This window comes from Falco biarmicus, chromosome 1 (genome assembly GCF_023638135.1).
Source record: "Falco biarmicus isolate bFalBia1 chromosome 1, bFalBia1.pri, whole genome shotgun sequence".
In the NCBI taxonomy this organism is placed as follows: Eukaryota; Metazoa; Chordata; class Aves; order Falconiformes; family Falconidae; genus Falco; species Falco biarmicus.
In genome coordinates this window covers 86,921,734-86,949,297 of record NC_079288.1, presented here as the reverse complement: position 1 = coordinate 86,949,297, position 27,564 = coordinate 86,921,734, and the positions used below count along the sequence as shown (strand labels likewise).

The 27,564-nt window shown below is 38.3% G+C and overlaps 1 protein-coding gene across 3 annotated transcripts in view; it reads left to right on the top strand.

The window, feature by feature from the left end:
* The window catches only part of DNAAF9 (dynein axonemal assembly factor 9), a 79,231-nt gene extending 54,622 nt beyond the window's left edge, over positions 1-24,609 (top strand). For all 3 annotated transcript variants that reach the window (XM_056344260.1, XM_056344269.1, XM_056344278.1), the window contains 12 exons: positions 693-781; positions 2,105-2,263; positions 5,806-5,931; positions 7,943-7,980; positions 12,934-13,069; positions 13,413-13,499; positions 14,554-14,660; positions 15,357-15,431; positions 15,589-15,791; positions 17,562-17,627; positions 18,283-18,376; positions 19,907-24,609. In XM_056344260.1, the coding sequence (XP_056200235.1) occupies positions 693-781; positions 2,105-2,263; positions 5,806-5,931; positions 7,943-7,980; positions 12,934-13,069; positions 13,413-13,499; positions 14,554-14,660; positions 15,357-15,431; positions 15,589-15,791; positions 17,562-17,627; positions 18,283-18,376; positions 19,907-20,019 (1,293 nt within the window). In that variant the 3' untranslated portion in view covers positions 20,020-24,609. The remainder of the gene's footprint in view (positions 1-692; positions 782-2,104; positions 2,264-5,805; positions 5,932-7,942; positions 7,981-12,933; positions 13,070-13,412; positions 13,500-14,553; positions 14,661-15,356; positions 15,432-15,588; positions 15,792-17,561; positions 17,628-18,282; positions 18,377-19,906) is intronic.
* The last annotated feature ends 2,955 nt before the right edge of the window (positions 24,610-27,564 follow it).

The window sequence follows — 27,564 nt, the reverse complement described above, 5'->3', positions numbered from 1 at the left end:
ACTTTGGAGATATGCTCTGACTGCTTTTCAGTGTTTCTCTGCTATGATCCCTGCCTAAATACCACAAGAAATATGCATAATGAAAAACAGGTGCTTTATGCAGAAAAGCTGTTACGTTGGAGCTGTTGTACGTTCTCTTACCAATTGTATTTGAAATGCAGCTTTGCTGGAATAGATTTTGTGTGTAGCATAGCTGGTTCAGTATCAGAAACGTAGCGTTGCTCTTTGTTTGACAAAACTGTTTGACATACACCATTACTTTTTGAAGCATTTTGCTCTAATACTGTTCTATGTATTTGAGTGTACCCTCTTCATCATAGGAAGCATAATCTATTTGCTGTCTCTTGCAGGATTTTGTCTGACATTTGCATTAATACATACACTGCAGAATAGATTTTAATGTGAAGGTTTTGGTAATACTGTTTGCTGTACTTGTTAATTATCCTTTCACAGTATTTAAGGTATGAAAACCAAGAGAAAATGTGTTTTTCTAAGAGGATGTGTATCTGAGTAATTGCATAAACACAGTTACAGTTCTATGCTATCTTGCTATTTCTGTGGTTAGTGTCACTTAAGATTTAGTGTATAGGCTTAAGATTTTATCGAGATAGAAGCCTTATATGTGTGCAGTTGTTGTAGCTCATTCCTAGTCTTGGAGCTATGCCCCTTCTTATCTGTTCCCTGTATTTTAGGTGGTTATCACCATTATAACTGGTCTTCCAGGATGTCGTTCCAGTGATCTGTGTGCTTTTCTTGTGACTTTTAACAAGGAGCATGGAAGGTTTGTACGTTTCTGGTTTCATAGTCTAAAGTGATGGTCATACTAATCACCAAAGAACTTCTCAGCATGATGAAAATGAAACTATCAATGTTTCACTTATTTTTTTTTTTATAGCCAAGATTCTAATTTGTGAACAGATGTGTTCACAGGAATAGGTTTGGTAAATATTATGAGGCACCTTAACTAGTTCTACATAGCACACAGTAGGGTAGGGTATATTACTTCTACTATATACAGGTATCTCATCTCACTGTGTTATGCCAGGTAGATTTGCTCTGAAATTTTAGACATTTAGACAAGAAAATAGTATGGAACATTTCTTTGTTGATATGTCATATTGAAAATACCACATTGTAGATGTATTATGTATGTCTGCAAGTATCACTGATGCTGTAAACAGTTAAGAGTAATCTTAGAAAGGCCAAATGAATCCTGTCTTAAGCATGTATAGAAGTCATCACAACCTGAAGGAAATGGGTGAAGAGCTTCCATTTGTTGACTTGAGGTGGTGAGTCTAAAATGCATTTTTCTTGGAAAAAGGACTGCGCTAACACTCCTTGCTATAGCATTGCTTTAAATCAGACCTGGTTTCTGTTCTACAATAGGAGGAGATATATTCAGGACATCTGTTGTATGGCAGTAAGATAAGTCTACTGTAGGAATTTGCCATTTGGTGTATTGATACAGCTTCTGGAAAATAAAAAGAAGTTCTTGTCCTTTTAAATCTTAAAGCCAAACACCTTACTATTTAATTTTAGTAACATTCTGCACTGCTTTTTTGTATTACTTTTAACTCAGTGTCTTGATATTAGCAAGTTGATTCAGAAGAGTTTTGTCATTCTGTTTTTAGGACGAACATGTAAGGTGACTTTTGAATATTCTGTAATAATTTCATCATGTTTTCCTGCAAACATCTTCATTGCTTTCTATTTTTGCAGTGAAATATTTTTTTGCCCAGAGTCTTTTGATTTGGATTCACATAACTTTTGTTTACTGCATCACTAACAAAGATCAGAACTACTCATATGATGTGCAGCTTTGAAGAAGCTGTTGAACATAATTTTATTTAAAAAAAACAACACCCCCCCCCCAAAAAAAAAAACAAAAAAACCAAAAAACCAAGACCCTTTTGACAGTAATGTAAAGAATGCACTTATGCTGGAAATGATAGAAAGCAAAGTAAATTTCTCTTTCCTGTGTGCTATGAGACATGTGGAATCCTGGGGCTTGTCAAATTTATTTTTGGTTTGTTGGTTCAAAATAAAAAGAAAACAGAAATATTATGTCATAGAACATTAACTTTCCTTGTTTTCTTTTATTTAGGTGGATAGTTTATCGGCAAACTATGGATAGTCCTGAATGTTTCAGCGCGACCCATTTCCAGCGTTACCTCTCCAGTGTCCTGGAGGCTCAGCAAAACCACAGCGTCCGTCAGTCTGCTTATGTTAAAAAGAACAAGCGTCTCCTAGTGGTCTTGCAAGGGTAAATGTTTGAAACCATTTGAACTGTTGCATAGAATAAGGGATTTTCTGTTCCCTTCCTATTTCCAAGGCATTTTTGAACTTTCCCATCACTCTGAAGCAGCTGATGTTCTGTGCTGAAGTGTGGTATTCTGTGAATTCGTTTTACATATGTACTAAACTCAGCTTTTCTGCAACTTGTTAATTTTATTGCTTATAACTCCATTGGAAAAAAGGTGTCCATAATCATCCTTCAGTCATATGGAAGGATGGACTGCATTTTTCGTTATTTAGGAATTCTTCCGTATTTAGGAGACTGTGACTTTTAGCTTCTCAAAAGAATTTTTCTTGCCCTTTCCATCTGCATCTTAGACTGTTGTTAAATGGCACTTTATTTAGTGGGGCAGCTACGTGGTTTGGTTTTGATTTTTGTTTCTTCCCACCTGCCCAAGAGGTCCTAGATAGAGAGCCATTTGCCCTTTAAAGGCTGGTGAGACTTCATGATGGTTATCTGTCTTTGAAGACTGCTGGAGTACTGATTGTCTGTCTTTAAAGCCATAGATTTAGGACAATAGTGCCAAGATGGCTTGAGATTGTGTTGCAAGTTGTACTCCAGAGCTGCAGGTGAATATTACTGAATATTTGCTATAGCATTATCTTAATATTTAGAGGGAATGTTGCATGTTTTTGTCCCTTTTGGTATACAAATTAATTATTGCTAGTTTTAACCACCAGACCTGTGTTTTACTGATGATAAAACAAAAAAACCCTCCATGGAATAAATGCACAACTCTTTACAGAATACAGAAAAGCTAGCTGAGTTCTTGCCCTACATTTCATGTATAATTTTCTTTGAAAGTTTGCTAAAATATTGAAATTGTTTTGATAAAAAACAAGGGTGGATCACTTCCCTGTTTCTTTCAGAGGAAGATCTATTGTCTTTAAGGCATTAGATGACTGCGTTTTGGTAAACATTAATTTGAGTTGCTTCAGAATACAAATTAATTTTAGGAAGTTTGATATGGTGTGACATAAAGACTGTAATTATATCTTCCAAGTGCCTACAGTACCTTTAAACTTTTGAAAGCTCAGTGAGTTCTAGAGAATCTTTAATAAATACTTAGTTTTCAGAATAAAATGTTCCATTCAGTCTGAAATACTTTTTCCTCTAAATAAAAACTTAAAAGCCTAAGCTGTGACTTTTACTGATATTTTTTAATATTTTTTTAAACAGTGGGCTACAGTAAGCATAAGAATGAATCTTTGCCTTTCTTTGGAAGTATTGTGCATCTTTGTGTGCATAGCTGCTTGCTTTTTCTTTGCATTTCTGTTAGTCCTTGCTTTGATCCTCTGGCAGTATTAGGTACAAAAATCGTGACACAAACTTCCAAAGGTCCAGTTGATAAAAGATAAGGAGAGAGAGAGGCAATATTGCATGCAACTTGCTATCCAAATATTTTATGCAGTTTTGCACATCACTTCTCATAGGGTATGTACTGAGTCCCTGTACTTCAGGGTGAGCGGGTCCATAAAGAGCTTGCAGGCTCTTGTCCTGCTCAGGGGACTTCAACCACCCCAGCATCTGCTGGAAAAGTAGCAAGACAAGCTGTAGGCAATCCAGGCAGCTCCTGGAATGCACTGAGGATAACTTCTTAAGCCAAGGAATAGATAGCCCTACCAGAGGAGATGTGATACTGCACCTGATGGTCACCAATGCAAATGAGCTAATTGGTGATGTCAAGATTGGAGGCAGCCTGGGCTGCAGTGGTCATGCGCTGGTGGACTTTGCAGTCCTGAGGGATATGGGTCAGGCAAAGAGTAAAGTCAGGACCCTGAATTTTAGGAAAAAAACCTTCCAGCTCTTTGGGGGATTAGTTGATAGGACCTCCTGGGAAACTGCGCTGGGGGACAAGGGAGCGCAACAGAGGTGGCAGATCTTTAAGGACACTTTCCATAAAGTGCAAGGGCTCTTGATCCTCAGGTGTAAGAAATCAGCCAAGGAAGGTAAGAGACAAGCATGGCTGAGTTGAGACCTGCTGGTCAAACTAAAGAGCAAGAAGGAAATGCACAGGGAGTGGAAGCAGGGACAGGTGCTCCGGGAAGAGTATAAGGATGCTGCCCAGTTGTGTAGGGATGGGGTCAGGAAGGCCAAGGGACGGATGTAGGTCCCTGGCAGGGAATGCTAACAGTAATAAGAAGGGATTCTATAGGTATGTCAGCCAGAAAGGAAGGTCAAAGAAAGTGTACCCCCCCTGATGAGCAAGACTGGCAAACTGGTAACAACAGGTGAGGAGAAGGCTGAGGTACTCAACTGTTTTTTGCCTCAGTCTTTTACTGGCAATCTCTCTTCCCACACCTCTCAAGTGGATGGACCGCAAGACAGGGATTGTGGGAGCAAAGTCCTTCCCACTGTAAAAGAAGATCCAGGTTCATGACCACCTGAGGAACCTGAACCATACATAAGGCTATGGGAGCTGATGAGATGCATCCCAGAGTCCTGAGGGAATTGGCTGATGTAGTTGCCAAGTCACTCTCCGTGATACTTGAGAAGTCATGGCAGTCAGTTCAAGTCCCTGGTGCCTGGAAAAAGGCAAGCATTGCACCCTTTTTTTAAAAGGGTAGAAGAGAGGATCCTGGGAGCTACCAACCTGTCAGCCTCACCTCTGTGCCTGGGAATATCATGGAACAGGTCCTGTTTCACATGAATAGGGGAAGTTTTTGTGTCAAAAGTTGTAGAAGGAAAAGTAGGCTTTGAACTGAGATGTGGTGGACTTAAACTTCGCAGACAAATGCAGGATTGTATCGCACGTATAGGAGAGAATTTACTTCTGCATGATTGAGAATTCACTTCTGGTGCAACAATAGCAATATCTAATGAGACATTCACTTTGGGAGATACTTGTCCTAATTTTGTGTGTGCGTGTGTCATGCACCCTAGTATTGTTTGTGTTACTGTAGCATCAGTGGGCCAAGGTGCTATTGTACTGGGTGTTGTAGAAATCTGAAAAGAGAAACTTGCAGTGCGGGTAGAAGGAAAGACACGTATTCAGTAACTGGCTGAGAAATAAACACATGGAAAAAGCTCAGGTTCACCTAAACTTTGTTATCATACAGAAGTAGAACACAGTAGTGGCTGGAGTAGTGATAAAAAAAGGACACATTAAATATAGAAGCGCACTTCATTTAGAGAGTGCTGATAAGTGAGAGACGTTGCTCTTTAGTTTCTTTTTTTACTTGAATCATACTTAGTCCTTAGCATGCTTGGCAGTAGGCTTATCATGCTTCTATTACACTGAGCTTTTCGTGCTTTCTGAAAGCTGGACTTTACAGTTGTTCAGTGCAAAGTTTATACTGCTTTTCTCTGTAGTTGTCAATAATTCATTTGTAATATTACTTGCAGTCACCTTAGTTTGTCTGGATTTGCTGAGTTTTGAGCTGCTTTATAAAAATTTTGGTAGGCTTTATTAGAAACCTAACCTTCCTGCAAGCAATTGATTTCTTACTAGATGTTGAAATGTGTCATTCTGTTTCTCTAAAACCGTATTTCATTTTGTTTTTTTACAGGTATACTGATGTTATTGATGTCGTACAGGCTCTGCAAACTCATCCAGACCCAGATGTGAAGTCTTCTTTCATCATTGGAGCAGTTAATACTTGCGTAGAGCCACTGAGTTGCTATATGGAACACAGGTATAATTTAAAATATTTTTACTAGTTTGAAAACAGATATGTAAGTTTATGAGATGGCTTTTATAATAATTAGAGATATATGATAGTTAAATGCCATTGAACTGCCTTAAATCTCATAAAACTGCCAGGTAAACCATCTTGAATGAACTTTGAAGTGCTGTTTGGTTTGTAAGGATGACACTTGGTTTCCACCAGTTATATATATTAATAAAAGTTTAGCTTGTGGAAGAATTAATAAAGATTGTCAATAGCATACTACTTAAATATGTATACTCTGGTGAAGGACTTTGTAAAATCTGGACAGTCAACTGTCCTCTCGTGTGTTTTTTAAATCATTTTTTTTTTTTACCATCTTTTTGTAAGTATGACTGAAAACAGAGATGTGTATCTCGGTTTGGGTTATTGATAGTGTCACTACTTTTGGACATTAAATGAAGACTTAAAGACTTAAAACATGGATCTTATGGGAAGCAGTTCCAAATTTAGTGGAAGAGAATGACAAAGCACGGAAGCAAAAGCGTTGCAAGTATTGAAATCTGATATCCTGGGTTACTGCAGATGCAGGGTGGGGAGGAAATGGTAGCAAAGCCAAGTCATTGACATTTTTAAATAGTGTGGTTTGGTCACTGTTTCATAGTGTGTGTGTGTGCTCTGCATTCCAACAAACGTGAAGCTAATCCCATAGACCTATCTGTAAAATGAAATACTTACATTTTGCAATTATAGCTTGCAGCTGATTAACTGCTTTAACTTTTGTGAACTTTCCTTAGCATTGCTTCTATTTGTGATAAAACCCTGTGCATCACAGCTTAGAGGTGAACTGTCCAATCATTTTATAAAAGTGCACTCCTTAAACTTCCTAGCTGTTTTTAAAACACTAACCAATATGCTTCTTGAGCTTTGCACTAGTCAATAAATAGACATTCTTTTTATGCTTCTTTTTCTCTGTGACATAGATTGTGAATAAATAACAAAGACTACATAAAATATTGGTAAATTGATGCTGGAGTGCTCTTTAAACTTGTTCTTTCCATAATTATGGGGAAGGCAAGTTCCATTTCTGATTGTTTGGTGTTTTTTAAACTTACTGTGTTACTGGTCATGGTACTGAGCAGTATTTATAGTGGTGGTGGCCTGCAATCCTTTGACTAACCTTGTTTGTCACCTGAAGTGCAGTAGCAATTGAAGGAAGAGGCTTTAGCTTATGCTGTAGCCTGTTTGTGTCTCACTTTGAAGTTTCTTCTGATAAGAACTTACCAAGCAGCCACGTATTGCCAATGACAAATCTTTCAGTTGGGAAGCTTTGGCAGATTTCACTGTGAGAACCAAGAGGAGTGATATTTTTTTTTTTTTTTTTTTTTTTTGTCTGACTTGAAACTTTTGCAGTCAAGAGAATCACAACCCTTTCCTGTCTCAAAGTTCATTACTGTAGAAATCTTGCTTTTTCATGAGCCTAGGATGAAGCTCTTGCCCATGTTGAATAGCAAGCAAGGGCAGGGGAGAGGTAGTTGAAGGGGAACAGATGAAGTACTATCTCTGGAGTGCTTCTGTGCATGATAAAGCTCATAAAAATAGTTGCTGCTTGTGTGACGCAGTACCAGAAGTTGGTACAATATGTATGGAAAGCATTATGTACATACAGCCTTTCCATGAAGAGTTCCCACACTGTTTGAAAGGCACAATTCTTTAGGGCAAGCTTAAAATTCCTAGTGTTTAAATAGGGATTAAAATAATGTTGATACCTTTCTGATTTCTTAGAATACAGAATAGATTGCATGGTGCTAATTAGCTCTCAAATTCATTAAAGAATTAAAACTGTCTACAAAACTATTTTTGGGGGAATAACTCTTAAAAGACAGAACCTGTGGGGATGTCCCAGTTATATGAATTGAGGAAAGGAAATGTGAAAATGTTTTGGATAGTAAGACTCCAGCTGTAAGTGTCCAAATGAATGTAAATGCTTTGCTTTAATAATACCCGTTCTTGATATACAAACTTTTGATTTTTTTAGGCTTCTTTTTCCCAAGTTCTTGGACCAGTGTTCGCAAGGTATGTGTCACTTTCCTTGACTTTGAGCTGAGCCATATGGCCACATAAATACATTGTAAATGTATGTAGTCAAAGGAGCATGAAAAAGTCTTGGAGGTAAGAACCATCTGTGCAGAACAGACGATTGCTGCCTACACTATTAACCACCATAGGCACCTGGAGAAGAGGTAAGAATCTGGAGCGTGATGCGTTCTGGTTGTCCTCATCTGGAGGATGGGTTTCCTAAGACCATGAGTTAAAATGCTTATCTTGAACTGCTGTAACTCGTGCCTTGTCATTGATTTAGAAGCAAAACGGATTGGATTGGAGTTCCATCCTCTTCTGGGGAGGCATGAGGAGATGGACCTCTCCTTTCATTTTTGCTGTTTTAGAGAGGGGAAAAATGAACTGGTTCCCTTGTTCCCCATATCCTCTTCTCAGTGCAGTGTGGAGGATCCTTGCAGGGTTCATTTGACATTGCAGCAGACAAAAAAAACCCTCACTTGCAGTAGAACTGTTTCTTATCTGTGTACTTAGTTTTATATCCTGACTCTGAAATAAATCATTGCATTGTCTTTCTTGTCAGGCTTGGAACTTGGAGCAGGTGCTGGCATAAGTACGGTATCATCTTTTCTGACCTATCATCAAATAAGTTGTTTGAGTTTCAAGGACAGAAGCAAGTTTGACCTTAGCATATCTACAGGTGTTTTTAACAGCTGTGTAGCGGATTCACAGCATTAAGACCAGTACGTGTGTGTGTGTGTATATATGAAAACAGATCTCTCCAGTCAGGCAATCTTTTAGGCAGACTATAAGCTCAGCCTGAAACTGGATAGGCCAATGACAGTTGAGGGTTTTTTTGTTGGTTTTTTTTTTAAAGTCACTGTTGGACTGCAGTTACTGCAGCATGACTTTCTGATCTTAGGCTCACGTCTTCCCAAGCGAACTGTAGGACTGTAATGGTTAGCGTTCATATTTAAATGCAGTTGTCAGAGTAGGATGCAGCACTCTTCTGGCCATTTAGACTCTGCAGGTGCTTGTTTTGCTGCCAGAATTCTGTCATGTCTTACATGTCTTACTCGTGTGTGAAGGGAGCAGAGAATAATGAAATGCAAAAGAACCCAAAATAATTAAGTTGTGAAAAAGCTGGAGAATGATGTAGGTGCTATTATCTAGATGAGTATCTTATTCTTATTGGGAGAAAAATGTTGGCGCTACAAATTGGGGAACTGATGAATAGATAAATATGGGTGAAATTGAAGAAAGCAGTAGAATGCTGAGTTTAAGAATGTAACAATATATCAGTAAATACTGAGAAGTTAAGAGGGCGAGCATGCCTTTTTTGTTTTGTGACATTTTGAGAATAAAAAAAATTACTCAAAGCTATCTTGTTTTTGAAGTGCATTTGTACAGACCTGATTGGGTGAGAATTTGTCATTGTTTGAGGAGGAACTAGAAAATCCTTAAGACAATTATAGCTTATTTTCCTATGGTCCAAACACTGAGGGAAAAATACTGGAGGTTAGAAGAATGTTCTTTTGGCAGTGAATTATTTCTGCATGTTGCAAGTTTTTTGTCATCTAGTTTTCAGATATAAAATGTGACATGAGATAGCCTAGAGGTCTATTGGTGTAAAACAAATTGTTTCACATGAATAGGGGAAGTTTTTGTGTCAAAAGTTGTAGAAGGAAAAGTAGGCTTTGAACTGAGATGTGGTGGACTCTTAAACTTTGCAGACAAATGCAGGATTGTATCGCACGTATAGGAGAGAATTTACTTCTGCATGATTGAGAATTCACTTCTGGTGCAACAATAGCAATATCTAATGAGACATTCACTTTGGGAGATACTTGTCCTAATTTTGTGTGTGCGTGTGTCATGCACCCTAGTATTGTTTGTGTTACTGTAGCATCAGTGGGCCAAGGTGCTATTGTACTGGGTGTTGTAGAAATCTGAAAAGAGAAACTTGCAGTGCGGGTAGAAGAAAAGACAACTAGGGGTATAGGCAAGTAGGAATTAATTAGACTTCTGGATACTTACCTTGTCCACATAACTGCAAATTTTGGGAGTGAGTAGGGTTAGCTTTTTGCTGCTGCTTTCCAGGTCTCTTCTATTGTGTGGCTTTCCCTGTAATGAAGAGTTATCAGCATGACATCATTTTTCATGAGTTACATGGGTTTGTGGGTTTTTTTTCTGTTTTTTTTTTTGAAAGCCCCAAGACTAACAGAAACAGATGAGGATCAGGAAGAACTGATAAAGCCTTGAGCAGAGTCACAAACATTAGCAGTTTTGCTTTGTTTCTTCCTTGCATACTTGTTTAAGCTTTGTGAAAAAATCTTGCCACCATCTGTATGCTGTAATTTCCTTTTGTCTCACTCCTTCCAAATATGCTGCTTTTTTTCCCTTTTTTTTTTTTTTTTTTTTCCCTCCATTCTTGCTCAGAAGCTGTAAGATGCCACCTTTACTAGTCTAAGGACACATTGGCGTCTCTTCTGTTGTATATGAAGTTGTTTTACAGACTGACATTGCCATTGTTAGATAAGTCCATTGTACGTATGGGAGCAAAGAGGACACATTTTTGTGAAGCATATGTATTTTTAATATCTCTCTCCTGTTTTTTTTTACTGCTTCTATTGAACATGCTATTGCCTATGCTGCAAAGATTTTTTTTCTTTAATGAGCGTATAAATAAGGAATTAAAACTGGGTGCTCTTCAAAATGCAGTAGAAACAGAGGTGGCAGTGAGAATTTAAATAGAAAAGGTCAAAATTACTTGTTACTAAAGCTATGTAGGCATCTTCCAGTTCTCCGAAAGCTATTTTTCTTCTGAATTACACTAACTGCTGGTCAATTCAATATCATGGACTGTTGCCTGCTAACACAGGGCCAATTTTTGTGCAGTACTGGCACCTAAAGACTTATGCATAGGTGTGTGTGGAGCCAAAGCTTGCAGGTTCCCCAGGCTCTGAGCAGTCTTCTGTTACTTCAAAGGCTGTGTGGGAGTTTACAAGCAGGAATGACAGCTAGTGCCCGAAAGCTATTCTTCTTAAACAAGCGCAAAAGCAGAGATGGATGGAGAAAAGAGTATGGGTGATGAGCATGAGACAAGATGCATAAGTTTCTGATTTGTTGGATATTTTATTTGTTGAATCTTTTTCTTAACTTTAAGCTTTGCCAGCTTTGTCCTTGACAATTACCTATGCTCTCCAAGGCATAGTGCTTCTAACTGTAATATATGCTTTGTAGCATTTATGTTATACAGCCTTTTTATTGTTCTGTGCCAACTTCACAGGAAGTATAACTATGTTTTTAATCAAACTTGAATTTTAAATCAGTATCAAGTTTGAGGATATTAAGAAAAAAACACCCAACACTGTGCGTAGCACACCCACAGCGTGGTGGTTGTTGATTAGCTTATTCGTGCTTTTCATCTTAATTGCATGATCTACATAATAACTTCAAGCATGCGTGTGACTTAAATGTCTAAGTGTGCTTGCTGTTCCCCCTCCCCTGCCTGAGCAACTGTGTATTGGGGGAAGCTTAGATGTTTCTGAAATTGGAGTGGAAATGTCTGTGGGAGATTAAAAAAAGAGAAATACTAATGATGGATATTTGCTTGGGCTGCTATTAAAATTCTAGCTTGAAAGGGTCAGTGATGCAAGTAACGGTGACTGGGAGCATATGGTATAATGTAAGTACCCCAGAAATATTTGATATAGGAATTCCTGTGTAAAGAAGCCTCTGCAAGGATTAGTGTACTTTAATGATTTCTGTAAAGATCGGGAATAACTGTAGGCAGCAGCTCATGGTGTGAGCTTCATTACATATTCTGCGTTAAATAGTGGTGAGTTGGGGAGAGGGGAAATGCATCCCAGTTCAGTTGTTCCTGGATATTTGAAAACGTAATACAGAACAATAAACTCTACTGGTAGTTTCAGGGAAGTATATGAAATGAGCTGCACACCTTGAGTAAAGAAATAGCATTCCTTACACATTCTGGGCAATACTGACATCCTAGGAAATCCCGAAGGGTTTGCCCGTCACTCTCGTTCAGGAACTGGGCTGGAAATCATTCTGATGTAACGCTGCCGTGGTGTAATTGGAAAGCAGAGATCCTATGACACTGAAATTAGTCAGATAAGCATGATATGTCATCTCATGTTTTTTCCTTAATGAGATCCCTTCCAGTGCCCAGCCCTTGATGGCTGTGATCATCGGTGTGTTATTTCTGATGGCCTTCAGAGGCATCTGCAGTAGCAGCAGTTGGTTCTCATTTAACATGAAACTTGTCTTATACCTGGCAAGACAGCAGGTATGATGTGAAGACCGTGTTGCCATCTTTGAATTTTAGAAAGATTTTGCTTAAGAAGAGTAACCATTTATTCAGTGAAATTGGTGGCACTAGGTGCAAGGTGAAGGGGTACTGTTAAGCCTGAAAAAGGAATTGCTTTTCTGGTGACACAGCTGAGTCTCTTTGGGAATTGGGTTCAGGACAAATAGTTACCCCATTGTTTTTCTCTTACATTTTTTGATGCCTTATGGGTTCACACCTGCTGTTTGAATAACATTTTGGGGTCTTTCTTTAAAAACAGACCAACCCCCCCCCCCCCCCAACCCCAAACCATTCTCTTGTTTGTGGAAGTGGCAACTGTCAGTCTGCAATACTGATATTTTTTTTTAGCTGTTTAGCCTGTCTTTCTACACATTGAATTTTCCAAGAGGGTTTAAGCATTAGTGTTTTTTATTAAACTATTCCTTCTCAAATTGTTTCTTGTATGAATTTATTCTTTTAATTAATTAATTGAATCTGAATTGCTTCTATTAAATGAAAGGTCCCTTGCTTTTTTGATTTTTTTTCTCTTTTAAAGTGAGATGGAAGGAGAATAAAAGAATGGCTATTCTGTCACTTAATCCTTCATTAGTCACTGTTGCATACCTGACTTCTGTAAACTATCCTCTGATTTCCTTACACAGGACTAGTGAGTAACGTGGTTTTCACAAGTCATGCTACAGAGCAGAAGCATCCACTCCTTGTGCAGCTGCAGAGCCTTATCCGAGCAGCAAATCCTGCAGTTTCCTTCATCTTGGCAGAAAATGGAGTTGTAACTAGGTAACGTTAGTCACTGTACAGTATTTGTCTCTTTTGGCAGATAGGACACATGCACTTAGAAACTTATATGCTCTTGTTTTACTCTGGTAACTTATACAAAGGAGATGCAGACTTTTCTTTGTTGGCTGTCATGCAAAAGGCATCTTCCCTTTACATTTATGGTCCTATAGGTATAGGGATTAGGAAATGTATGTTTTTATTTACAGAGTATGACTGACTTTACTGTCATACTAAGGGGAAAATACTCTTCATTTTACTGTAGCATACTGTAGTGTATAGCCACAGATAGTGGCTGTTTTATTGAACTTATAAAAGTAAAGTCTTCATCTTTATCTCTTTATAGGAATGAGGATATCGAATTAATTCTCTCAGAAAGCAGTTTTTCAGATCCTCAGATGATGAGAGCTCGATATTTAATGTATCCTGGCTGGCAAGTATCTAGATTGAGAAATATTAAAACTGTTTTTCTAATTAACTTGAAGATTAAAAAGTCTCACTAACTTAATTATTTTTTTTCTTTTTAAGACTGCTCATTTGGAACAGGCAATAGCTTTGTAAATCTTTTTTAAAAGAGAGCTGATGAGTATTCTTAGTAGATACATGATTGCTGTCCTTTTATGGCGAAACGGATCTTTTCTGGACACCATTTAAATCAATGGCAAGATTACTGTTGCTTTTCAGAAGAATAGAAAGGAACCCTCTGGGAATAAGCTGGGAAGGATTGGGATGGGTGAGGTCAATAATGACTAGAGTAATTTCATTCTGACAGCTATTCAGCCTTACTGGAATGAACTTGCTATGTCAGTCTAGCTATTAGCAGAACAATTATTCATAAAAAACAGCAATCTTATTGACAGTCTTGGCAGAGGCTAAGGGCACAGTAATACATGTTACCAAGCTTTCCATTTAATACTGAGTGATGTTTTTCATGGTTCAGGGTTCTTTACACATCTTGTTGCAGTTATCTGTGCTGCACCTTTTTGGCAGAAAATATAAACCTGTCAGCCATTATAACTCTGGGCTGCTGTTTTCTGGTTACATTTATAGTGCTGGAAGCACGATTTATTTACTTTACCTTGCCAGTCCTGTATATACATATATATTCTTATTCCTTCCTCTAAACTGGATGCAATTAAGGCTCCTGAAGTAAACTGGCATGAAGGTTGGGGTGCCAAGAAGGAACATAAAGTATTTAAAACTTTTGGACAGCTGTTAATCTATTTGATGATAGTATGCAAGAATATATGAATGTAAGGGGAAAAAAATAGCAGCAGGAAGAGCATCAAAAGGAGTCCTGCAAACTTTGAACAACATAATACATTTTCATGGATGTCTTAGAGAAGAAAGCTTAGTATTTTTCTTCCTATGTGCAAGGCTTATCTGTGGTGAAATAATAGATGTTCCTTTAAAGAAGTTTGTTAGATGAAAAGCACAAGTGTGTGTGTGTGTTGTGTATGTTGAAGGTGTGTGTTTTTGTCTTTAAGGTATGAAGGCAAATATGGAGCTGGGTCTGTCTTCCCTCCAATGGTTCAGATATGTGTATGGTTTAATCGTCCTCTAGAAAAAACACGTTTTGTGACCAAATGTAAAGGTACAAATTAACTTTGACTGACTTGATTTAAGTTCAAGTTTGAAATACTTAGTAATGGAGGGGAAAGCAGGCACTGATGTAGCATAGGGATTTACTGCTGAAGTGAACTTCTAATTGAAAATTCAGCTTTCCTTCCTTAATGTACAGTAAATTATCTTCTTTAGTGTCTGCTCTGGAAAACTGACCCATGATTTTGTTCAGATGAAAATCTAATTTAATTTTTGGTTTCTAGAGGCTGAGACCCTTATCTTCATATGTTTGCTTTTTATTTTATGTTTGATTTTATTTAGTAATGTTGAAATACAGTTTATAAGTGACCATCAGCTTCTACTTTTTATGCCAAATCATTCTTTGTAGTTACTAGAAAATAGGCTTAACTCTGTGTTAGGCTACTAGGGTTAGGTATATAGTCGTGCCTTTCCCTCTTTCCTTGGCAAAAGAGTGTTAAGGAGCATCTTTTTACTTCCACACACACTGTAAGAGTTCATTATGCCAAGCATGTTACTTCCCACCTACCCCATAGCAAATAAATGAGAACCTACAGAAATGTTACGTAGTGGGGCTCTGGGGGATGCTGCAGCTTTTTCCCCTGAAGCACTAGGATGTCGTTTATAGACCTGAGGTATAGGTCTGACCAGAAGCTACGCCAGGAAGAAAAATAAGTGAGATAATCTATTTGTCTTCTGTTTCAAACAGCGATTAAGTCATTGCTCAAGCCAAGTCCTTTTTCTGGAAACATTTATCACATCATGGGCAAAGTTAAGTTTTCAGGTAATGGCAAATTACTACTTATGCATTGTCTGGTGATTGCACTGCATGTATATATATTTAAAATGTTTTTAATGTATTCTCTCTACACCAATGTGTTGATGTTAAATTAGATTAGCAATTATCAGGACACTTCTTTCTTCATCTTCTCCTTGTTTAGATTCTGATAAAGTGATTGAAGTCTGTCACAACACATCATCTAATTCACTAAGCCTTGTGCCTGTTCAGGAGGGGCCAACTCCTCCTGATTCAAGAAGCGATAACAGAGATTGCAGCAGTCAACAGGAGTGCTTCCTTGTTTTTATTGGCTGCTCTCTTAAGGAAGAGGATATAAAAGACTGGCTCAGAGAAACTGCAAAACAGGTTCGTGGGCATGTTTACTTTTGTTCAGTGTGATCTGTTTGGCATTAACAACAAAAGGTGGAATCTGTGTGCATCCATTAAACTCCCCACCGCCCCATCTCCTTTCCATCTCCTTTCTTTTTTACCAAGTTATTAGCATTCCAGGGTGTAAATGTATTTCAGAAAGAGGGCTAACAGTTTGCAAATGTGTATTGTAATTTGTGTATTGTTTTAATATCTGCTACAGTTTATGCATGGATTGATCTGCTCTTGAATGCTCAAGCAAATGGATTATGTCCAGAATAAACACAGGATGATTTAGCTGAGACATGATTGCCAAAAGCTAAAGTGTAGTGTGAAATAAATCTTCTTGAAGTACCTGAACACTGCAAAGCTGGAAACTTGTTTTGATTCACTAAATTAAACCTTCTTGGAAGTAATCCACTGAAATGGAGGGTTTAGTTTTTTCATTTTGTCTTGATTAATTTGTCAAGTCATTAATTAATAAAGAGTGCAGCCATGTAAGACTTCATGTATTTCTGCGTGGCTAACATACCTATGCAGTTGAAGTTGGAGGAGGGAACAGGGTATATGCACATCCATAAGAAGCCTAGAAGGCACATTTTGCAGTTGTGGTGTCTCACTAAGATCACGCAGTGACTGGCACAGCCTGAAGAGGAGTGTGGAGCAGGACGGTTTACTGCTACATAACCAAGTAATACCAGCGGGTATTATTCTTGCCAGGCTGCACATCAAGGTCTTAAAAAGTGGGTCTTGAGTCTTGATTCAGAAAGACACTTGGACAGAAACTGTTCAGCCGTACAAATTGCATATTTTAGCACTCTGGTTGGAACCTGAGCTGAAAGTTTCAACTGTGCCCTTTCACGATTCCCACCTTGGAATGTTTGTCAGTTAAAAAAACTTCATGGTTACTTCTTTATGGCTTAGGATTTGCATAGTATTGTGTAGGACGGGAAGAAAGTTTCAAAGGATCTTCAGGTTCTCACCTCTGTTCTCCTAGCTGGTTGTGTTACTTCAGGGAAGTATACATTTTCTGTGATGATATTTCACGCTCACGTGACTTCTGTGATGATATCTCACGATATGTGTACATATCACATAGGTAATACATGGAGACAAATGCTTTTGACATGTAAGAAAGCACTCTATGGATACTATTGTAATGTTATGAAAGCTTGGAACTTAGATGCTATCTCAAGTATGAAGTGCTTCCTCTTTGAGCAGTTCAAGACTACAAATAGTCTTTGTACAGTCCCACTGGTCATGACTAATTTAGAGTTTCAGATATTTCTGACAATTACTGCACATTGCCTGAAAGCAACGAATTATAAAACTTTTCAGACTTAAAACTAGGTTGCTTTTCTGTTCCTGTGCCAGTTTTCTTAAATTTTTGCAGTAAAGCTGTATTTGAATTGTATTATTTCAAATACCTTTAGAATTTGTCATTTCTACAGTGCTTTATGTAAGATCACGTGATTTTTACTTCTGTTTTCAGAACATAGTTGTGAATGCCTCAATTGAATAATTCTGTCTAGAAATTAATTTTTAGAAGATACACTTCTAAAAGGAGTACTTCTGTGCTGGGCTTGAGCATGATAGCATGAGATCATAGATTTCATTATCATTGGCCACATTTTCAAGAAAAAACTTTTCTGTTTTGTGGTTTGTGTTGGTTTTTTTGGTTGGTTTGTTGTTTTTTTAATGTAACTAAACTGTAGTATTACACTGTCACTCAGTAGGTATATAACTGAGGTCTAATTCTTCATACAGAAACCTCAGAGGAAAGCCCTGAAAACCAGAGGAATGCTGACCCTTCAGGAAATAAAAAACATTCATGTAAGTAGAAGCAATTAACAGCAAGCCCTTCTTCTGGCTGGTTTTCTTAAATATGCTTTTTTGTATGATAGAGCATCTCCAATACCTGCCATAGCAAGTGCTCTGAGCACCAAATCATCATGGCAGTTACTGCCTTATGATACACTTGAAACACAACTGAGGCTGTCCAGAAGGGATTTGAGATTTAAAGCTTGGTGTTATCTTAGGGCTTCGAGTTAGCCCTGAGAAGTAGGGGGAGGAGGTGTAAGGTGTTGGAGAAGCATACGGTTTTGGTTACTGTAATGGTCTTTCGCTGTCTTTTCTCCCTGTTCTGTGCTGTGCAGGTTATCACTTACAAATTGGGATCCTAAATGCCTAATCCTGCCCTCATTAACTACCTTTAGGTTGTAAGTGCTGTCTCTGGAGTTGGGTTCCTAAGAGTATGGCGTGGCTATGATAGGTGTTGCTGTACCTAACACCCCTAGTCCATATGGATGTCATTTGTCATACTCTCTTTCTGAGTGCTTCTTTATAGCCAGGAGCCATACCTTCCTCCCTGGCTGTTAAACTCAGCAGGAGGAATTTCGCTTTTATCTGTTTTAAGTTTTTTGGGACTGTCTCTAAGCAGTTCTGCATTTTAGAAGTGTAACATACAGTATCTTCTTTCCTAATGTAGGTGAAACGCCACTTGGATCCGCTCCCAGCTGGTTATTTTTACAATGGGACTCAATTTGTGAATTTTTTTGGCGACAAAATGGATTACCATCCATGTATCCTTTAAAGCGGCGGGGTGTGTGTGTGAAGGTTTCAGGTAGGCAACAGGCTATGCAAATCTGACATGTAGACTGTGGAAGCAGGCAATATGGTGAAGAGCCAGTTTGATTTGTGGTTATATGAAGTGAAAAGTTTTGTTCCTTAAATCTGTGCGTCACTACTTGCCACTTAAAGCTTACTGTTAAAACACTTTTTCAGAAGTATCATCTTAAGAAGCAGAACAGAACCAACAAAACAATCCCAAAACTGTACATGAGCTCACGCAGAACATCATTTATGGACCACAGCTCGTCAACAAATATTTTTCAAACCAAATAGTGCTGTAAGATTGCTTATCATGACCTGGTCATGACTGATAAAACTTCCAAATGAATATAATTTTGTGTGGGTACATGTGCACACACATGTTCAAGTAAAAACATTCAACGTTGCTTTAGGTTTTACTACACTGTCCTTTTTTTCTGCCATGTATGTTGCAGTGAAGCTGATGATAAATGATTGCTCTCATTTTGTAAGTTGAGGTGAGAAGAACCTTACTGGATGCCGTGCAGTAGTATGGACAGGGTACTCAGAATTAGGTGTGGAGGTGCATTTTTTTGTAACCACTTTTTAAACTCAAAGTAAAACCTTATTTTACAACTACTACAGCTTAGCAAGCAGTGTGATCTGCTTATCAAATTGTAGCATATGCAGATTTGTACATGTGCTGTCCTTGCTGGTTGTCTTTGTCAATTTACAAACTACAGCTGAAGTAGGGTCCTCTGGAATTCTCTCCAGAAATTATCTTTATTTTTTAATTTAAACCTGATAATATTTTTTGGTTTCAGCAAGAAATGCCAGAGTAATACTAATGTTCCGGTGTATTCCTGTTCTCATTTTCATAACTTTCTATTGCTTTTGTCTTTGGTTTATTACCAATTTCAAATTTGGTTTTGTATTCGCAGTTTACTTTTCACTTTAACAAACTTTAGAAAAATCCAAGTGGGTTCTGTGAATCTCTTTTGGAATAAGAACAAGTGATTATTTTCTTTGTCCTATGGGACAACTACAGAGTTTTAAACCAGCAGACTAATGTCTGCAGGGTAAGCTCCTACTTGAGTTATACTGGCAGAAGATAGCTTACTGGTATATTTGGACTTCAGTATTCACTGGATCTTGTCTCCACCACCGTCTTGGTGTTTGGCATTAAAAAATACAGGCACTGGTTAACCACTTCTGAATGATTTGATTTTTGGGCACAGTGTTTTAGACTTCTGCTTAACCAAAATAGCTGTAAACATTACAAACCTGCTCTAGTTTTGCTGTTAAATTCTTCCTCTTGGCTGGGAAATGTCCACTGCACAACTCCTTTGTTTCCCAGTAACACAGGGGAGTTGTGGTTGGGTCAGACTGCGGCACTCCTGGAAGCTAATATTTTAAATTCTGCTTTCGGTATGTGTCCCTGAACTGGCACGCCCTTCAGACCTGTATGTTGTTTTCTAATGAATGCTGTTTGCACACGTTTTTCCTTAGTGTTTTGAAATCAGTAATGGACCAGTTCATGAATGATTACTTGGAAGAAGCCAACAGGGAAATTGAGAAATACAACAGAGAACTAGAAGAACAAGAGTATCATGATCTCTTCGAGCAGAAGACATAAGCACGTGTGTTCTGTGCATTTCTGAACCACCTACTATCAGTAACCAAAAATGCTCTTGTCCTTGCTGGTTAACTAGAAAATTAAGTGAAATGTCAGTTTTCTGCACTCCTTTTAAAACTAAGAGATCATTCCTGTAAGGTTGGCATTTTAATATGGTAACTGCTTAGCTGTTTGTACTGTCAGGTTTGCTTCCACTTCACCTTAATTCCAGACTGTAAAAAAGCATCACCTGGAATCTCTGGCTAGTAGTGGAAACTTATTTAAAATAAGAAAAGAAGCAAAACTGTGTTTCCTAATAGGTCAGAATGTAATCGTCGAATTGGTCCGTCGTGCAGATAATCAAACCGCTTTAATCTCTGGGTGTCCCTTGAAACTTGTTGCACAAAGGCATTGATGAGCAGTGGTATACTTCAGTATGTGGGATTGGGGGATGTTCCTAAAGCGAGAAATGGGGGATCATTTAAAAAACTCGGATGAGTACCTAATCCCACAGCTGTTACGGTGTTCCCAAAGCGAGAAATGGGGGATCGCCTCAAAAACTCGGAAGGTTACCTAATCCCACAGCTGTTACGGTGTTCCCAAAGCGAGAAATGGGGGATCGCCTCAAAAACTCGGAAGGTTACCTAATCCCACAGCTGTTACGGTGTTCCCAAAGCGAGAAATGGGGGAACGCCTCAAAAACTCGGAAGGTTACCTAATCCCACAGCTGTTACGGTGTTCCCAAAGCGAGAAATGGGGGAACGCCTCAAAAACTCGGAAGGTTACCTAATCCCACAGCTGTTACGGTGTTCCCAAAGCGAGAAATGGGGGATCGCCTCAAAAACTCGGAAGGTTACCTAATCCCACAGCTGTTACGGTGTTCCCAAAGCGAGAAATGGGGGATCGCCTCAAAAACTCGGAAGGTTACCTAATCCCACAGCTGTTACGGTGTTCCCAAAGCGAGAAATGGGGGAACATGTAGGCATCTGCATTTTTTTGAGGGGACAGTATGTCTCATAGCCTCTGCACAGTTTGAATCTGCAGCTGAAATTTTGACTTTTCTAACAAAAATATCTTTATACATTTCAGGGTAAAATGAGATAAGCGGCGCTATCTTGCTTTCTTTCCAGTGTTACTGATGCTCTAGAAAATACTGACATGAATGGCGGTAATCTGCAATTTACTGTTGCTTAGAAGATTATCACTGAAGCATTCTTATTTCAGTACTAAAAACTAAGCAAAGCAAGAAAAGAGAGATTCTTTAGCTAAAGAAATCCTTCTCCTGAAAATTACTTATTTCCAAAGGTAAAAAATATCAAAAAATATGCTTGAAATAAAATTGTTTGTAAAGCTTTCAGAAGAATTTGCGTGCTGTAACATTTAACTCCTGGTGTATCAGTTTAGTGAAGTACTTGCAACAAAACTTTTACAGTTACTAAGTGATATCATGATAGGAATTCTGGCAACTTGTCCTTTAACTTAATTTAGTGCAGTTTTAAGAGAGACTTCATAGATCAGTGACTGCAGGATTATAAGGTATCCTAGCAGCTTCTTAAGGGTAATTATTGAAGCTTATTTGAATAAGCAGATTATTGTATCATGCTATGTGCTCAGAATTTAGTCCAGAAGAACTAAACAGTCCAGAAGGAATTTTTTATTTTCATATTCCATTGCCTTAGGAACATCTCAGTCTTTTAATATAACTGCAACTTCTCATTTTGAGTCGGATGTATGTAGTACAGTAAGAAACGGAATGAATAACTTCTTAAAATATACTTAAAATACTTATGTCCACACACTCTTTCTGTGGCAGGAAAATGAGATTTAACTCCTGCCATCAAACTGAAGGCTAGATACAGTTTTATGCCTTACTTAAGGAATATATTTTTTATCTTTGGAATGTTGAAATGGCTGAAATTTCAATAAGCCTGTCAAAAACCTGAAAGTTCTTTTAGGTAGACTTCAGTACACGTTGCTACTAGCTGGCTCGGTGCCTGTGCTGTGGTGGTTTTACAGTGCAAAGGCGGAATTCCAGGTGCTGCAGATTGGGATATAGATGTTGATAAGGTTTCGTTTCTAGCTTTCTTACTAGATTTGAAAAGCTGTCTGAATTGAAGATTATTTTTTTTTTTGCACATCACGAGACTTTATAAACTACATGTATCCGGTTAAAGTACAGTAAAAGCCAGCGATTAGTTTGTGTTTTTAGGCTTTCTGGGGTAACCCGTATTACAGGTATAGAGCATCATGATAAGGCTCGTGAGTTTATCTATGCATGGCTATACTTTAGTCTTAATATACTGTAGTGCCTGGTAGAGTAAATGTAGCTAGCGGTGGATGTGGGGGGCTAGCGGGTGTTTACAAACTAAGTACAGTTGGTTGCATGAAACTATTTATCAGATCAGGATTATTAGAGTACAAAATTCTGGTCTCAACACTGCAATAAAAAGGGGCATTAGCAAATTCTTCACAAATTCTAGTTCTTTGCCAATAAACTTAGTGTAAACCCAGTGTGCTCCTTTTCAGTACAAGTTATATTACCTGCAAAGCCATATTTTTAGAATAGTGGTATGACTATGTTATGTCGGAAGAAGTACCAGTGGTTGGGACAGCAGGCATGTTGTCAATGCTTTGTCTCAGTTCTGAAGTCAACAACAGAGTAGATATAAGTGCAATTGATTGAACAGTAGTGGAAGATACTGTAGCTTTTTTTGCTCTGCTGAACTCTTTTTAAGAACTCCAATTTGTGCAGCTCTCAAAAATAAATGTTGGTGGGGCTAATTCATTTGGGGTTGGCGTAGTGAGTTGTAATTACAAGTGAGATCCGCTGTGAACAAAAAGGAAATAAGTATTTGGAATCGGCGTGCTACTGTGCAAATTGAGCTGTTCCTTAAAAACTGAAGCAGAAGAGCTCAGAACAAAGGCCTAGTATACTTATATACTGTACTGCATGTTATATGGTAATAGCTGTGTATTATGAAGACCTTTCACCATACTGGTACTATTTCAATTAATATATTTTGTTATTGAAATGAATTGATTACCTCAATTTTTTTAGGTTTTTTTATTAGTTTTTAACTGTGACTTTAAAACAGAAAAAATACCGAAATAGTGAAACTGTGACAATGGTATCCTTTAAACATAGTAGTGCCTTGCAGATGACACCATTTATTCACAAAGCATAAAATAAATGGATGTCATGGGTTGTGTTGCACCCTCTTTTTTAAGGAAAAACGGTTTTGGTGAAAGGACTTAAAATTAACCTAGTGAAGAATATTAGCACAAATGGTTAAACTGTTTAAAAGAAAACTCTTTGAGGACTAAAATGTGTAAATGCCTGATGCTGCTGATAGTTTAATAGCAGTTGCTGATTATTTTAGAGTTACTTCTAACAATCAGCAGCGCTTTTTTTTAGATGAGCGTAACTTTTGTACTCCAGTCAGAGATGTTTATACTGTATCAAACCCTGTCTGTAGGGGTAATCTGGTTTCCTCATTCTTTTGAATTTGAGATGAGGATTGAGATACTTCTAAGGATCTAGTTTTGAATTTTTTTTTTTAGCTACTGTAAAACTAAAAAAAAAAAAAAAGGAAAGAAAAAAAGCACCATTTCTAAACCACAAATGTTTGGATACAGAAAAAAAGTGCCATTACACTGTTCCTTTATCTCTCACTGCATTTTGAAAATTGGTAACAGTAACTTTGTGTTCAGGCATTTGTGATACTGAAGAAGTGCTGAGAGTCCTCAAGGGGTTTACATGCTTTGCTGACCTTCATGTTAGCAGCTTGTGGTGGTGTTTTTTTGTTTTCCTCACCGAGAATGAGTGTGGTCAGAAGTTACTGAAGTTATAGGGAGAAAAACGTCATAAACATAGGAGAGGAACATTTGCAACTTAAACTGCGCTGCAATCTTGGAGTATTTTATATTAAGCTGTGCAATTTGGTCTTAGTCCAGTTTTATACTTTGCAATTAACAGAACTGATTGTGGGGAGGATTTAAGTTGCATGTAAAAGTTCCCTAATAAGTTGCGGGGTGTGGGATGTGGGGGGGTATTATTATTTTTTAATTGAAACTTTTCTGAATTTGCACAGATTTAAGCTCTGGAATACTTTGGTATTCTTAAAAGGGAAAAATTGTAACTAGTATAGTGAATTGTAAACTGTGAGTTGTTTAAACCGCATTGTTGATCTAATTTTAGATTGTTTTAAAATGTACCTCAGAAAGCTAGTGAGAAATTGCTTCACTTGTACACAACAGCCAGATACTAATGTAACACTTCTCACTTTACAATGTGCCAAAATTCACTTTTATACTAGTTCTCAATGCTTTAATATTTGCAATTTTAAGTTAAAAACTTGTTACAAACACTACTGTAACTTCAGTTAAACTGAATTGTGTGATTGAAGCTTTTTGCCTATTGTATTTATTACACAACTTGATTCAGTAAATATAAAATTACCTTTCCATTTATTTTTGTATTGTTTACATGTTTATACCTGTCATTTGTGTGACTCTTACACCTGTAACTCAGATGTGATGGACAGAACCAATAAACAGTATCCATCTGCTGTCTTTGACTTCTTTAATAAACTCACTATTTCTTAAACTTGACTTGTTTAAGCTTTGAGCAGTTTTCTTTAAAAAATTGTGGGTTTTCTAAACTGACTGAAAGGTGACTGGTTTGTACTTAAACTAAAATGTAAAGATTTAAGGATTTAAGTTGGGGTTTTTTTAAAGCTGCTGTTTTGCATATAAACTTTCTTGCTTCGGCTTCTAGTTGGGTGAAGTTTAAGACTGGTTGTAGAATGAAGGATATTAATTTGCTTCATGCCTGCTCTCTCTCTTGTTCAGCAACTGTATGTAAGCATAAGTTGATAGTTGTCTATACACAAAGGCAGGGACTAAATCCTCCTCCTTGTATTTGTATAAATGAGGATGCAATTTCAAAACCAGCTTCCACTGATCTAAAATAAGGCTGCCACTGAGAGGGCAATCCCACCTTACCCTCCCTTTTCTGCTCCAGTCACTGAGTGAGAGGATGTGCACGAGTCAGATCAGTTTGCTGATTAAACTGAATTTACAAATTATTCCTGTCTGTTTGACAATGCTATTGCATTATTTTTTTGTGTGTGGGAAGGTGTTGCGTTCAATTAGTTCTTACACACTGTTTATGTAAAAATAGCATGTTAAATTCAGCCTGTTTTGCATTCTCCAGGTGTGCACACAAGGAATTGCAGCTTCTGATCACTCTGCTTTTGACTGAAATCCAGGAATTTTCCCTCACTATGCAGCTAGTTTTGGAAGCATCTTCCACTTGTAAATGCACTTGGGCTGCATCCACTGCTGCTGAACTGCTAAGTACATGAGTTTCCTTTTGATATTAGTGTTGTGTTGACAGCGTGTAACACAACTTCCATATTGTTACATAGTGATTGTCTGGTGGAAGCAGACAGTTACTGCTTCAGTATTACAGTACGGACCCTATAACATCCTTCACGTGTCAGCTTTGCCAAGAGCGTTTGGATCTTGTTACTACTGATGTGGGCATATGTTCTCAACCCAAGCCTTTGGGCTAGGTCTTAGTACTGGCCGAGTTAACTAGGAGGGTTTCCAGCATCCCTCAGGTACTTGAGTAGGGAAATCTAAAGTCTTGGCCCATGGCTTTGTGCATGTCTTACCATATAGTTATTCTTGAGATGCTTTTCAAATGCAGCTAAATTGCTGAAGGTTAATGAAAGTGACTTCTTTATTACCCTTTGGTCTGCCAGGATCATAAACAGTTGGACTTGACCTTAAAGATCTTTTTCCAACATAAACTACTCTATCTTTCCAGTGAGAATTCTGCTGCTTTCTCTGGTGCATAGCTCTGCTCACTGCTGCTGTGCCCTTGTTTCTTCATCTTTCACTCTGGATTTTCCAAGATTTAACCTAAGATCAGTTTGTGATGGACTATTAAAATGTAAAAGTTGTCATCATATTACAATTTTAAGAAATGTGTTTTGCAAACAAACACTTTTACAGAAAGGCTAAGAAATTAGACTGTCAGCTGGGTACATGTAGTTCTTTGGAGCTCTGAGCAGGAAGGGTACATCTGTTCGTAACAGCCTTTTAGCTTGAGTGCAAGGAGAAAAACTGTGACCAGTGATGAACTGTTTGTGATCTGGGAACTTCTAAAAGGTACTCCAGTACAGAGGTATTGAGATATTTTTCTAGAAGTGAGGTATGTCTCTCACCAGCCTTACTGGAACGCTTGGTGGTGGGGAGACCGCTGGCTTCACTGTTGTCCCCTCCATGAGCATGACATACTGTAGGTGATCATTTTGGCCCAAATTCAGGATGCTTGCCTCCACAAGTGACAGGTTTCTTGTGCATCCATGTGATCCTGGGCATGCATTTGTATTTAGGTTGTATCCTAGAGCTGCAGCCAGCTGTTGAGCTCTGTCAAGCACGGCACAATCTCTTGCTCTCGTGCTTTTACCCAAGCCCATGTCACAGACATCAGCCCTGGGCTTAGCAAAGGTGTGCTGCGACAGGCACCTGGAGCACCTGCAAGGAGGAAACATCACCTACAAATACAGAGCAAGTTCTTTTGTTTTTTTATTCTTGTTCTTGTCTTTGCAATACCAATTTCTGTCTGTACAATTTCATTAGTTGGACACACTTGTAATGTGCTGTGAGATTTGTTGTTGGGAAAGCTTTGAAAGTAAGCGCTGTATTGCCTCTTTACATGCTTTGCTAGCTACTGATTCCCCTGCTTCTGTGCTTCCTGTGCCTTTTCCACATGACATGGATGTGCCTTTCTGCCTGCAGCTTTTGCCTCCTGCATGGTAATCCTGGGGTGCTCCATCCTATTGGGTTATTTTTCAAAAAGAGAAAATATTTTTTCTCTCTCCCAGGAATACTTGGGTTAAAGCTTCCCGAAAGTGGTGGTGATAAATGATAAGCTTTGAATTGCCTGGTGGGCCAGCAGTGCTTTCTCCATGGAGACTCTAGTTTGATTCTGCTCCTGGTGGCCTCAGTTTTGTGAACATTTACTAACGTAGCTCCTGCAAACCAGGGGGGTTTGAGGTGTCTGTGAAAGTACAGTGTTACATCAACTTACAAGCAAACAGTGTTTGGGGGAAATCCCTGTGTTCCAGAATCAGAGGAAATACCCTTACATTTGTGCATTAGCAAAAATGAAGAGCAATAGAAGGTTTGAGTGGGAGAGTACACAAGGTGTGATTGTTTCATCTGCTCCTTTTTTTTAAAACCTTTGGCCATCTTCTGGGTAAACCGGTGGTGCTGACTCTGTGCTGTGTCTCACCCACTGCAGTTTCCGCTCTGCCCAGCCCCACTGCCCTCACGTTGCGCCCTAATCTCCAGTTCTCCAGGCTGAACCTGTTTAAATGTCCATTTATTTTTAGCAGCCAAAACTTTAGAGGAAGAGTGTGCAATGTGTTTAAAATACCGTGAGCACACTTGCAAGTTTGTAATTTTTACAGTCTTTTTTAGGAACATAATATAGAGGTTGAAGAATGTCTCTTCTCCAATCCACCTCCCCTAAGGGGCTGTGCAGGTGCATCC